This window comes from Phodopus roborovskii, unplaced genomic scaffold (genome assembly GCF_943737965.1).
Source record: "Phodopus roborovskii unplaced genomic scaffold, PHOROB, whole genome shotgun sequence".
NCBI classification, from domain to species: domain Eukaryota; kingdom Metazoa; phylum Chordata; class Mammalia; order Rodentia; family Cricetidae; genus Phodopus; species Phodopus roborovskii.
In genome coordinates, this window is record NW_026126424.1 from 15889769 (window position 1) to 15904532 (window position 14764).

Here is a 14764-nt window from a genome sequence, read left to right on the forward strand (position 1 = left end):
TGACACTAATATTTTCAAGTGACCTATTATTCTTTGCTCTAGTATTCTTTTTTAAATACCCAGTAGTGAGTCCATACAACTTTTCTGGTCACGATGGAGAAGGGTATGAGGTGGAGAATGTCTGGCCTCTGTGCCCATTCTCAGGTTGATTACTTTTACTGTTTCCAGCCTGGGGCCCATGGGCTGCATAAAATAGCTATTAATGTAGCCCAACACAAAATAGCAAACTTAAACTTTTTGTTTTCTCTTTTGGTGTGTAACTTGACTCTACGGTCCTGAAGTATGAATTTTACAGGTGTGAACATTCTGTGATAATGGGAAAAGGCTGAACATGCCTCATGGTCTATGAATTTAGAAGCTAAATTGCTTATGTGGTAGCACTCGTATTAACCCCCGACAGCTCTTTTACTTTGTGGCATCAGAGCTGTGGAATGTGTAGCATGGCCCGATCAAGTGACCAGGATAGCCATTGTTTATGGACCAGCATTGAAGCCTGTGGTAATGCAGTTGACGTCTATACTCTTGCTCTTCAATAGACTGAGTTTCTTGTGTCACACTGATTTTTGTATAAAACTCTGCACGGCTCTAGCACACAGAAGCAACTCATTAGATATTTATTAGGTTCCCATATGTTTACTTGTGTTTTCAATGGCTGGGTGAATTTTCTCCAGGGTTCCCACTCCTACTATACAGCAAGGCTTGAATACCCCTTATCAAAGTATCTGAACTATTTGGGTTTTCTCTGTATTTGAGATATTTGCAGTAGGCTGTACTAATTGAACATCTCTAGTTTAAAGTCCAAAATGTCCCCAAACCTGGAACATTTTGACTTATTAATCTGATACTCTGAACTCCAGGAACTTTAGAGAGAGCATTGTAGGTCTTGAATTGTGGCTTTTCAATCAGGTTTGAAAGAAAAGGATAGAAATCTGATTCTCCTTGTTAGGATTAATTGATTACAAAAAGGGTTATTTTTTTCCTAATTTACTAGAAAAGACATCTTGTGTTTAGATTTTAATAAAAATATATATTTTGGAAGATTGAGAAAAACTTTAAAAACTACTCAGGTTCATTTTGTGAGAGTTCAATTAATATTTGTGGCATTGTAATTATTTTCATAAGCATTCTAAGAACTTTATATATGTTTTATATTTTTTTCATCATCTATTGGAGGAGATAATAGCTGTTGTCCCTGTTAACTGAGGCACAAACAAATCATAGTAAATAATGAATTAAGAAGCTAGGATTTCTGACCAATGAGATGGCTCAATATGTAAGGGGCGCTTGCTGTCAAGTCTGATGACCTGAGTTCAAACCCACCTGGTGAAAGAAGAAAACAACTTCCTCAAGCTGTCTTCTCATTGCCATATGTGTGAGTGCATGCACACATGTAAATAATTGAATAAGTAAAACAGCTAGGATTTGAACATCAAATCATACGGTGGGGTATGTAAGAAAATGGGCCTGATTTCATCTTGTCTGCGACCCATATCCGTCTCTGAGCTTCTATTCTGTTTGCTGGAATGCAACACTATGAGGGAGCTGTGTTGTTTTGAAAGTGCTTACGTCAATGGTGCAGCAATCAGGAGCTTCCTTTCTCTAGAGCATTATGTCTGCTTCAGTCACCCAGTGGCTCCTCCAGTTCTCATGTTGACATTCTGGCGAACCTGAAAGAGGCTTGTATCTTTCACACTTTATCCACAACTCACCACAGCACACCCAACTCAAGGAAAGGAGGAAACAGTGAAGTTGTAGACTCAACAAGAAGTTTCAAAAGAAACAGGTTTGGAGAGCAGCTATCCAGCCAGCTTCTGCCACAGATGCCATGCAACCAAGAGGACTTTTACTGTTAACTTAGTTGGAGTTAGGTTTTATAATCATGTCATCAAACTATCCCTTTTAAAGTGCTGACATCAAAACACTTTTCGAGAGATACTTCGCGCATGCAGAAAGTTGGTGATTTGCTCAGGAGCTGTCAGTAGGATTTCTGTATCAGCTGCATCTTTCAGGAGAGAACCTTAGCACTATGGAATGCACTGTGCCATCTCTTGCTTTTGTGTCTTTGTTGCATATTGCCCTGCACTGTCCCAGTGTGATTCACTGTTGGCAATGCTCAGGCGTGCTTCCAACTGCAAGCCAATGACTATTCAGTCACCGTGCTTCACATTCACAAAGCTTGTCTGGTCTCCTTTTAAACAAATGCTGCCCACCTTTTGCCATTTATGTATCTTTTTGTTTCATTGCAAAACTAATTAGTAGTCTCTGATGCATTTAAGTATAGAAATTATAGTACTTTTATCTTTTCATCATAAAGAGAATTTTATTTCACTCTGCAAAAAAAGAATTTCATTAAGAGAATGAACACCCTCCCAAAAGTAACATACTAAACATGTCACTGCTTTAAAATTTGGGAATTTGGCAGCACATATTATTATGTCACATGTTATCCATTTTCCACCTCACCCTTTCCCACAAAATACTCTATGTTAGCAGTGAACATTACACCTTTTCAATTAGTGCTTGCTTGTTGACGTAGCTCACCTGCAGGCCTGTGGCACACTGCCTTTCTGTCCTTGGAGATCCAGGCAGGGTCCATCTGTGGCACACTGCCTTTCTGTCCTTGGAGATCCAGGGTTCATCTGTGATTGTAACTTTGCTTTTGCCCTGTGGACAAGGGGAAATGCATCAAGGTCACACGATAAAAGGCAGGATTTTAGTAAAGTGACTGTTTTCTGTACAGCAAGTGGCACAGTCATACAGATGCTGCTGGAAGCTGATGTTCCACGGTTACATTACCTTGTTGTCAGTTCTAGCTTTCATTCATGGACCTCTTCAAATGTTATTAGTACAATATTGGTAGATTTTCGTAATATTTTGAATTTCCTGTGATTTTTATTTATAGTACAATAAATTGCAAAATATTCTATACCTTTGTTACATTTCAAAATTGCCCTCTTTAAATTCGCCTGTACTTGATTACTCGGTTAAGTTAAAAAATAATTTTGTAAGTTTAATATGACTGTATACTCACACCTCCATCATACACTTGAGCAAAAAGGACTCTGAATTGCAAACATTTGGATCAGGAAGGGAAGTGATGTTTAAATAACTTAATTGAATTCTCCACAGATGGCCCATCCTTCAAAGAAACGACAGGACCCAGCAGACAGATTTTACAAGGTATGACAAACAGTTGTGTGTTTCTTGATTTCATGAAACTGACTTCATAGTTCTCAGTTGTCCAGAGTTGTCCTTAAAAAAAAAAAGAACTTGGTTGTAATCAGAGGTTTCTCTCCCGCCTTCCAGTTGCAGAGTAACTACTTAGAGGCTTAATATTACTTATAAATATTTGGCTGATGGCTTGAGCTTATTATTAGCTAGCTCTTACATTTAAATGAACCCATATTTTTTTAATCTATGTTTTGCTACATGGTTTGTGGCTTATTACTTTATTTTTTACATGTCTTGCTTCATTGATGGCTGCCTGGCATCTTCCTGACTCCACACTTGTTCATCTCCCTTTTCAGTTTGAAACTACTGCCTAACCTTATTCTGCCTCGCCATTGACCAAACAACTTTATTATCAACCAATGGAACAACACATATTCATAGTGTACAGGGTCCCACAGCAGTTGGTAATCATATTTAAAATGTTATCCCTCCTAGGAAATGTGTGCACACACAAACACACATACTGTGTTGGGTATTTAGCAGTATTTTGTCATGTGGCTGATTTCTCAGATCTAATTAAGAAAACAAAAAACTAGAAATTGGAAAACCCTGCTAAAGGTAAGTACTAGACCTGACCTCAGCAATTCCTGGTATGTTTGCTTTCCTAGGATTATGACGGTTTTTCCGGGAATAATGTTCAATATGTTTTGAAGATGTGGGAAAATTTAGAGCTAAAAACAAAATCAAAATCAGTGAGATCTTTGTCATATGTGAAGGCATCAATTAATGACACCTCAACAGAATCTTAATGCTGCATAAACAGTATCAGCTAGAGAAAACCGATCTGTCTATGAGCTCTGCTACTTTCCTTTGAGGGATGTGAGCCAGTCTTCCTCAGTTTTTGCTGAACTACATCATCCAGATTCCCAGCTTCCGGCTTCCTGCTTTTTTTTTTTTTTTTTTTTTTTTTTTGTTTGTTTGTTTGTTTTTGTTTTTTAATGTTAACCCTACTTTATTCTGGGTTTTGAAGTGGCCTTTTGATCCTTTTCTCAACTGTTTCTTGATCTAATTCTTACTTTTCTTACTTTTTGTGTTTCTCCATAGGGAAGATTTATTTTCAAAGGTCTTTAGGCTACCTTCTAGCCATCAACTTCTGTTTACAAAATATATGGAATTGCTTTAAAAACAGTCTTCACATTTTTTGATACAACGGTATCAAGTTCTATCATAATAATTTATATTTAGTTATGAAAAATTACTTTTTACATCTTTTGTACACGCTATAATGAAAATGAGTTTCTGTTTCTGAAATACATGAGTTTCTGGATCTCAAGACAGCCAGGAGGAAGCTAAAGGGCATCTGTGACTGCTAAAGGACAGCTGTGGCTGCCTGGTGTAAAAGCCGTCCTGGCCAGCTGCTCTGCGAACACGCAGACGTGAGCACTTTGAGCTAATGCAGTTTCCACTTGCTTGCTGGTCCTCAGTTTGGCCTCCACTATACTAAGTTTAGAGGTATTAGATCATTGGTGTGTTACAAATCTTGCATGGTTTCAGTTTTATATGAGTTAAACATGCTTTATATGTGTCTTTAGTGATTTCTTTTTTCATAGTTACTATAAAATAGAGTAGTTAATGATGTGTACTAATAAAACCCATTTTCTGCCTAGGAAATTATATGTAGGCAGGGACTTTCCAACCTTAGGAGAAGCAAGAACAGATTATTTCACCCCCCCCCCTTTTTTCATTGTTAGAACTGTTTTTATTTTGTTCCTACCAAAACACTAATGGAAGAATATAAAAGCTTAAAGCTATGTTATCACATTTCCGCACACATCCACACACAGGTGTGAAAATTTCTGCAGAGTAGTCTGCACAGATGAAAAGGAATAGGGGTGTAAGGATGGGTGCCATGTGCTGTGGCCGCTATAAACTATAGAAAAGACATTGTCTTTTCCCAGCAAACATTAAGATTTAAAGGACTAGGTGGTCAGAGTTTCAGCTGCTACAAAGTCTCTTTCAGTTTAAAAGGCACATATTTACCTTTTATTGTTCAGGGAACCCAGCATAAATCTCTAAGCTAGTCAGTCTGCCATGTAGAGCAGTCATTGATGGTGCTAAAGACTTACGGGTTTTTTTCTGAGCAAAGTACACTTAAGTTTAACAACTATTTTGCTGTGTGGTGAGTTTTGCTCATTAAGGATCTACATGTTGAGTGAGTTACTGTCTTAGGTATTTTCAGAAAGAATTGTGTATGCAATTTCTTTCTTGAAATTGTAATGGTTTTCCAGACAAATGACTCTTAACAGTATATTTGAGTTAACCAGTGACCTACTTAGTATTTAATAGTAAAGGTTCAATATATGTTTTCTAGTCATTTAAAAGTATTCAGATACCTGCTTTTTTTTCTGCACAGTGAATTTGATCATAGTAACAAATTTAGGTAGTGAAAACCTTTTGAATAATATCAGGTTAAGTAGTGTTAGGGCCCATATGACATTCTAGTCTTAAGGCAATATTTTTAATCACCAGCAGAGGGCAGTGTGTGTACATGTTTTCAAAATTAAAATGCTTTATTAACCTTTTTTTTTTTCTGCCTGATGCTCTTTTCCTTCCCAAGCAAATGTTTTAAACTTTGTGCTTTTTAAAGTAAAGGTAAATGTCATAAACAGTGTTTAAAATTAATTTTCTCTACCTTTCGTTTGTATTGTTCTATTAAAGTTGTGTATAATTATAATCTACCAGTTAGATGTTTACACTGGCGGTCATGAAAACAGTTATGTCAGTTCATAAGTGTTCTGCTATGCAGTTACTAGGCAGTCAGTACTCCTCTTGTTTTTTGTATTGATATGTAATGTTTTATGTATGAAATTTTGAGGATAGTCCTAAGGAATATCACTATTTTACAGTTTTAATTTTGATGATGCTTTCTTTCTAGGTGTATTTTTACACATTCTAGCAGATACACTTGGGAGTATTGGTGTAATTGCCTCTGCCATCATGATGCAAAATTTTGGGTTGATGATAGCAGATCCTATCTGTTCGATTCTTATAGCCATTCTTATAGTTGTAAGGTAAGTGGCATATTATGTTATTGTCTGTTAATAAAATGAGAGGGAGGCAAGTCAAAACTGTGTGATTAGAAATCTACAGTGCAGATTACCATGTGGGTTTTCCTTTGGTCTTTAAAAAAAAATTCTGTCCAGATTATCTTTTCATCTTCACATTTTCATGCATTTTCCATTTATATCTTGCCTGGAGTTTTAATGTTTCTTTTTGGTTTTTGACATTAAAACCTTTGATCATAGTTCAAATGTTAAATCATACACCATATCTATTGAAAAAATTGGCAATATAAACTACATTAACTAGAATGTTATAGTTTATAGCTACATGTAACAATGTCAAACTCTAGTATCAGTGTTGCCCCTGCTAGAACTATCTTGGAGTATACAATTCTGTTATTCTTTTTTCTTTCTCTCACCTACCATGGTGCTAGGGACTCATAGAGACACTGTAGGTAGAGATGTTCAGTCTCGGAGACTGTTTGCTATATAGTGCATTGTTCAGCTGATATTATTGTCATCTCAGACCCTTTGTCCTAAAGCATACTTTGTTGTTGGCTTCATTTTTATTTTAAAAATAGAAATACCATTCTTTTATCTTGCAGCATTTATCTTTAAAATTTGCATACTATGCCTTAGTTGGAGTGTTATCATTTCTCCATATGTCTGCTTTCAGTAGAAGCTCTTGTAATGGAAATGAAGACTGATGAGAAGTGAGGTTGTAATGACTGTTTATAACTCAGAGCTGACTAGGATCGATGTAATAGGTTGCAGTACTAAAGTTAGGAATGGTTGTTTTTCACTTTCTGCCCTAAAAATAGCATATTTATTTTAAACATGCAGATTATTCTTTAACTGTTTGCACATGGAAGCAGGTGGTGTATGGAAACCTTTCTAAAGTTCAAAATGCCTTTCCTCATCTTTGGAGGTCTCAACCAAGCTCTTCTACTAGTGTAGATGTGCCAGACTCCTGACAGATCTGCTAAGATCTATAACTACCTGTGTTGGTGGTGGTGCCTTCGGTGGCACTCTGCTTTATTGATGTGTTGTAGTCTTCGTTACTCCAGTTGGTTTTTTAAGTTAATGATCTTAGTTTTCCCTGTCTCCACTCGTTGCCCAAATTCTGCTGTGGCTTGCTTGGAAAACTGATGGCCTCTTTGTCCTCCCTGTCTTCTTCTACTTTTCATGCTGCAGTGACATTTCTTTGATGAGGATTATGTGGCATACTGCGATTATCTTGCTTTAAGTCCTTCTCCAACTCTTTATTTCAGAATAAAGATCAAGACCCATAACAAGTCCCCTGATACTGTTTAATCCTCTTAGCCTCTCCCTCCTTCCCTCCTGACTCACCTCTTCTGTGACAGTCCCTTACTTTCAGTTTCCTAAATACATTATTGAACTTTCTGCTTTCCCATTCATATTTCCTCTCTCCAAACTTACATGCATTTAGCGATACGCCCTTTCACTCAGCCCTACAGATATGTGTATCCCAACTCCACATCCTTCTATGAAACTTAATTCAAATAGCACCCCTTCAGGAAACATTTCCCGATTTGCCCCTCTAGCTGTGTGAAGTCCTTCCTTGTAGTGACTTCTACCAAAGTTCCCCTCCAATGCATCTTTTACCACATTGTCCAGAGTCTGCCTCAGTGTCTCTGCAGCTCTGTGAGGGCAAACTGATGTCTTATGAATTTAAAGTGACCGTGTAGGGAGCTGGAAGGGTGGCTCAGTGGTTAAGAGCACTGGCTGCTCTTCCAGAGGACCCAGGTTCGATTCCCAGCACACACATGGCAGGTCACACTGTCTGTAACTACAATTCCAGGGGACCTGACACTTTCACACCAATGTGCGTAGAAAATAAATTTAAATAAATAATTTTTTAAATTAAATAAATAAATAAGAAGAAAATGCTATTAGTTAAAAAACAAAACAAAAGTGACCATTTGATTCTCCTGGCAAAGAAATTGGCACACTTCAGATTTGAGTCAGAATAACTTAGGCTTTTTCATCCTAAACAGTGGTATTTTCTAGCTGGGCAGCGGTGGTGCACACCTTTAAACCCAGGGCTCTGGACACAGAGGTAGAGGCAGAGGCAGGCAGATCTTTGAGTTTGATGCCAGTTTGGTCTACAGAGTGATTTTCAGGACAGCCAGGACTACACCCTGTCTCAAAAACAAAACAAAACAACAAAAAACCCCAAACAACAACAAAAAGAGTTATATTTCTTAACTCTAAGTTGGAAATTCTTTCTTTTGTTCTTACTTATTCTTCAAACAAAAATAAATAATAAATGCATATATGCGCACAACAAACTGATCTTGCCACAATATCCAATATATTTTTAAAAATCTTTATAAGCCATCTTCAGCAAGGAGCTCTGAGATCCCTACTCTTTTGATCTTTCTTAGCACAGGGGAGAGAAAGTCAAATCAATAAATCGATACTCTGGTATGAAATGAGTATTTATTGTGCAGAGCTAAGGGAGGACGTCACGGTAGTTGCTGTCACCTGGGGTGGAATGATAAGGCAAGTCTGCGAATAAATGTCACCAAGAGCTTTCCAGCCTAGGGACCAGCTGATAAAAAAAAAAAAAAAAAAAAAAAAAAAGAAAGAAAGAAAAAAGAAAAAAAAACAGCTGCATGGTTAAAAACAGCTACCCTTAAAGGAGGCCAGTGTGGCTCAAGCACAGGGAATAAAAGGAGAGTGGTTTGGGATGAAATTGAAGAAGTATACCAGGGAAAATTACAGGGCTTGGAGGTCGGATTTAATTTCAAGCTCAGTGGGAAATCATAAGAGTGACCCTTGGTCCATATGTTTTGTTTTGTGGTGCTGGGGATGAAGCCAAAGCCTGTACATGCTAGGCAAGTACCCACACTTAGCCACACTCAGCTACATTCTCTTACCCTAATTTGTACTTTTTAAATTTATTTTGTATGTGTGTGAGTGTTTTACCCACATGTATGTCTATGTACCATGTGTATGCCTGGTACCTTCTAGAGGTCTGAAATTTTTGTTGGATCTTCTGGAATTGTAATTTGAATTTTAAAAATAGTTGGTATCTGGGTATGGTGATTCCCTTAATCCCAGCACTTGGAAGGCAGAGGCAGGTAGATCTCTGTGACTTTAAGGTCAGCTTGGTTTATATAGGAAGTCCCAGGCCAACCATAATTACACAGTGAATTCCTGTCTCCAATAAATTAATTAAAGATAAAAAGAAACATTTGAATGAAGCAGAGGTTACAAGGGGGTACAGATAGCAAACAAGTCTAGGAGCTACCATAATGGACCAAGGGAGAGGTCGTAATAGGTGGGTCTAATCTAGCAATGGAGCAGACTGAATAAAGCCAGGAAATGGGGTAAAACTAGTGAGATTTGCTCATGGATATGGATGTGTGGTCAGGGTTAAGCAAATGGGAGCCTCAGAAATGCTTAGAGCCATGGCAGTCCTTAGTGCTCTTACCCAAAATGGATGGAGACGTTGCCTAGAGGAGACTAGAAGAAGAATGGAGTTTTTTCTCCCCTTGGAAGGGCACTCTAGAACAGGTCTGGTCCTTGCTGGTTTGAGATGCTGTGTTAGTTACTCACGCAGAGGCTCATGGTAGGCAGTGATTGTATTGGTACAGGCTAACACAGAGGAGAGTTTAAAATCACAGAATGGTGGCCAGATAGCAGCAATGCCACCTCCCCCAACCCTTCCTTTTCCCTGGAAATGTCACACAGTCTGTGGCCATTTCCCGCTTTAGCATCAGGTCTCTTCAGTATAGTGCTGCAAGCAGCCTCAGCCAGCCAATTACAAGTGTAACGCCTTTTTATTTTTGTTTCTGTCCTACTGTTCAATTTCCAAACACTTTTAGTGTCTGTATACTTAACATCCTGAAAAACACAGGAAGGCATCCTGATTATAATATGGCTAATTACTGAAATGTATGTTGTGCCTCTTGAAATGTGTCATAGTCTTGTCTCTTTGAGACAGTGGATAACTTCAGTATTTCTGAAGGCCATTCAGCAAATGCTGCGGTACTTACTTGTCTGGGCAGTTGATCTCATAGCAAATACCTTACCTCCATAGGGGAGCCAGTAAAGCAAATGGGTTTACAAGTAGATAATAAGACACGCGTAGCCCAATACAGCAAGGCAGGAGGAGAGACATGAACACACTCCTCTAGAGGCCTTCCAAAGAAGGTGTTTCCAAAAGGAAGGAATAATCAACCCCCTCTAATGCTCTTGGGATGATTGGTCACTTACACCAGGCACCAGGGAGAGTGGGGAGAGTGAAAGCCTAGCAGCGAGAGACGCGCCGTGGGGTGGGGGTGTGGCCATGGTCAGCTGCCTTTCAAAGCCTTTCACTATAAAGGGGAAAAGTGTGATTGCCTGGCAGCACCCAGGACCCACTTTGAGGTTTGTGGTCATGTATTTGGTATAAAAACAACTAGAATGGGGTATGTTTCCTCTAGTCTTATTTAGCTACTTAATATAAGTTATAGAACGATACAAAGAATTGGGTTTAATAGGTGTGCAGTTTTGTTAGATGAGTGCTATTTGTGATGGGCTAGGTAGGAATTATAATAGGGCAAAATTAACTGAATGCTTCAGCCGTACTCTGGAGTAGGCCCTGCTCAGGAGTCATTCACCAGAACAAATCATACTCCACTGTGTGTGTGTGTGTGTGTGTGTGTGTGTGTGTGTGTGTGTGTGTGTGCGTGTGCGTGTGCGTGTGCGTGTGCGTGTGTGTGTGCGTGCGTGTGCGTGTGTGTGATATGCAGGTAGAGTATTAATACAAATAAAATGAAAATAGTATAACATGCTTAAAATCAAGATCTGAGGTCTAAGATTTTCAGCAAGGTGGAGAAAAAGCACTGTAACAAGACCAAAGAATGAATTGTGACAGGTAAAAAGCCGCTGGCTCAGTTCTTCAGTGACTGAAAGGAGTGACCAAGAACTCCGCCCCTAGTTAGACTATCCAGTGATTTGATGGGCTTGGCCTTCAAGGGTGGTGTGGTGTGTGTGGTGGGAGGGTGTGGGGTGAACAGAGAACTGAAAGAAATAATTAGCAAGGGGTCTACCCCATCCAGTCTCCCCATGAGCTTACCTAAGAAATTCTAAACTTTGTAAACACTTAGTATTGTCTTTCTTCTATAACCCATGGTTGGATGAAGGAGGCCACACTCAGCAGTCAGGGTATAAGGGAGTTCCAGTCCACTCACAAGACTTACTTTCTAGTGTAATATTGAGCCTGACGATGCCACATGGTGACAGGCGCCTGTGATCCTAGCACCTGGGACGCCAAAAGAGTAACCCTCAAGTTTAAGGACAGTCTGGGTTAGACAACAAGACCTTGTCTAGAGGAACAGAAGTATTTCTTTCCTACCTCTTGCATGTTTTCTGTGTCATTTTGCCCAGGTAAAATGTGTTTTGGAAACCTGTGCTGCCCTTTCTCATCTAACTAGACTCAGATTTCCCTTCAACAGTGAAAGTTGTTTCCCATGGTTGGTGGTTTTCTCTTAGTATTGTCTGGCACAAGCAAAAGTAAGAGTTTCTGGGTAGAACTGGTTTGTGCTGTGATAAATTTTGTTTCCCAGTGAAAAGCAGGGCTTGGAATGTAGCAGGAAAGAAAGATTTTATTTCCTGGAAATGGGCCTCAGTGAGGCTTACAGTGGTTTTCTCCCTTCTCCCTTGAGTAAAGCTGGAATTGAAAGGAAGCCGAAAGCCAAACAAAGCAGTTGTGTCATTGCAAGTTATGAATGATGCCACTGACTTTGTTTGGTTGTGTTAACCTCTTAAATAAAAAGGAATCCCTTGGGCTTGATGAAAATATATAACAGGACACAGCAATGCACGTTATTACATGTGTGTTTGAAGCCTTGCTAAAGCTTTTTAAAGTTTCTTGAAGTTTCCCAGTTAGCATCCTTATTGTGCTTTGTACTTATTTAAAAAATCATGTACATGTACAGATAAAAGATTTATAGCCAAAAGAATGTCCTCTTCTTTAATATAAAAGTTCTTAAATAATATACTTATTTCTTATCAGGTCAAGGGAAAAATACTCCAGTTTTCGAGGCTTTAATATTGACAAGCAATGATCATAACTAGAAGCTAGAAATAGGAAGGCTATGCATGAAGAAAAACAAGTTATGCAGGTGCCATTCTATTGTCAGTGGCCACGAGCATTGTTATATATAAATGACTTGACTGTGACTCCAGTTTTGGTAAATTGTAATTAAGCCTAATTATTTGTGGTTTATAACTGGCAAACAGCACACATAAGAAGCTACTCTATCTTCATGTAGTCATGTATGAGAAATTGCAGGCATTTTATCTTTTTCAGAAATGTTTTTGGGTGTTCCCTAACAATTTCCGTTGTGGTTTGCCTTTCAAGTGGCTACATTTACTATTCTTTAGGCACTGTGAGGTAGAAGAAAACAGTCTATCAGTATTTTAACTGCTGCTTGTAAAAGTTTTCATGTTGTGAAACTGGAGGAATTGGAACACTATTACCCAGGAGCTACATTTTTAAATCATATCTAAATCCTATCTAAAGCCACCATGCTGAGAGATAAAGATTGACTAATCAGCCTACCACCCTTTCTCTAGCATTCTGGGAAAGTTACCATAAGACATCTGTTTAGGGTAATGAGCATTTCTCACCTGTGCATCAGAACGGGCTGGGCCTGTGTTATTCTTGGGAACTAAGTTGTCCTCACTCCAGTCATGTGTGTCCAGCGGTTCTGATGAAGAACCCTGGTTGGGAAATGCTGGCACAGAGGATGTTTAGAGATATGAAAGAAACCCAAGGACTCAAGAATGTTAAAAATAAATTTTCAGTTAAAGATTCTATTATGTAATGCTATCATTTACAAATATTCAGTCGTGTTTATGGACCACCTTTTCTAAGGTTCTAAGGACACTATATAGAGCACGGATTCAGTCAGATTTTTGTCGTTGTCAATAAACCATGATAAGCACATTTAGAAATTTGTAACTTAAACAAACTCTCCATTCATTTCCTTTTTTTTTTTTTTCTCTACACACACACTTATACCTACACAGAGAGAGAGAGAGAGAGAGAGGGAGAGAGAGAGAGATCATATATATATTCCTCAACTATTAGTGTATGTAAAGGGTTCCAACTACCTTTTCATGAATTGACTATGTCAGGATAGAGTTATGTCCTGGCCAGTGAAGAGGGAGAAGGGTTTTGGCTAATAGGATCATAGTACAGGAGTGAGTTTTGTTTTTCATTTGTAGCTCACTAGATTTTTCTTTTAAAGAATATTGCTAGCTCAGTTGCCATATTTACCATCAGTTGCCATATTTACATTAATGTGTGCTTCTATTACAAATCCTAGAGCACACATACCTTTACATTTTTCCATGAGGAAAATGGTGGCTTTTTTTTTTTTTTTTTTTCCCACATAGCAATTAATGCCTTAAGACACAACCAGTTTGTAGGTTAGGAGTCACTGTAACTCCTCGTCTGTCAAGTATTTGTTCTTTACTGAGGGAAGGAAGCATCAGGCCACAAATGTAAAATGGTTATTGTGTGTAAACGGAAAAGGGGAGAAGAGTCCTGTGAGGTATAGTTCTCTTCAGTGAACTTTCAGTCACCCCTTTTCCCTTTCAAACCTCACACACATCATATTATTTTCCTCTGTCCTAAAGTCATGTCACATGGATAGAGCTGCATACCCTTACATACAAAATATATATATATATATATATATATATATGCGCGCCCCAGTGCCTGGACCGTAAGTGCCACCTGAAGAAAGGTCTGTGTGGTAAAGGCTTGGTGTTGACAGGAACACAATTGGGAGGTGGTGGAACCTTTGAAAGGTACAGCCTGGTGAGGGGTTCTCATATCACGGGGTGTATGTCCTTGAAGGAAGTAGTGAGACTCCAGCCCTTTCTCATGGGCTTTGCTCTCCAGGCTTTCTATGAGGAGAGTGGTTTTGCTCTCCATCCCTATTTTGCCATGAAGTACTGCCTGCCATGGGCCAGAAAACAATTAATCTGCCCATGACGGCTGTGAGCCAAAATGAACCTTTTCTCTTTATCATTTGGTTATCTCGGTATATTTGTTACAGTGATGAAAGGTTGATTTACATAACAGAGTTCAATACATTAAGTAGACATTTCAGAAAGTTTCTAAACCTATGAGTACCTTACTGATGCTTCCAGAATAAATCTCTTAGGATCAAAATGCTCTGTTATCTGCCTCTTGCCTGCTTTTCAAGCCACAGTTGTTTTCCATAGTTTTTCTCACATGTAATACTACACTTTAGCTTGTTGTTTATGGGAGACACTCTGCTCGTGGTTACCTTCGTTCACAGTGTCCTGATCTGTAATTCCTTTGTTTCTCCTATTTCTTGTCAGTCCTGAGATTCTCCAAAGCTCAGCTCTGATGTCCATACATCTTCCCCATCCCCATCCTGACACCCAAATTTAGCATCCTCACTTTCCAGAACAGTGGTGCTATGTGTGGCAGTAGACAGACCCTCACTGTCAGCCTGTCACCAGTGTTCTTTGCTCAT

General features: G+C 38.8%; 1 protein-coding gene across 1 annotated transcript in view; it reads left to right on the top strand.

Moving 5' to 3' along the window:
- Positions 1 to 14764, top strand: part of Slc30a7 (solute carrier family 30 member 7) — a 69921-nt gene that overhangs the window by 24260 nt on the left and 30897 nt on the right. The window contains exons 7-8 of the mRNA XM_051185627.1: positions 3130 to 3180; positions 6107 to 6242. Coding sequence (XP_051041584.1) covers positions 3130 to 3180; positions 6107 to 6242 — 187 coding nt within the window. The remainder of the gene's footprint in view (positions 1 to 3129; positions 3181 to 6106; positions 6243 to 14764) is intronic.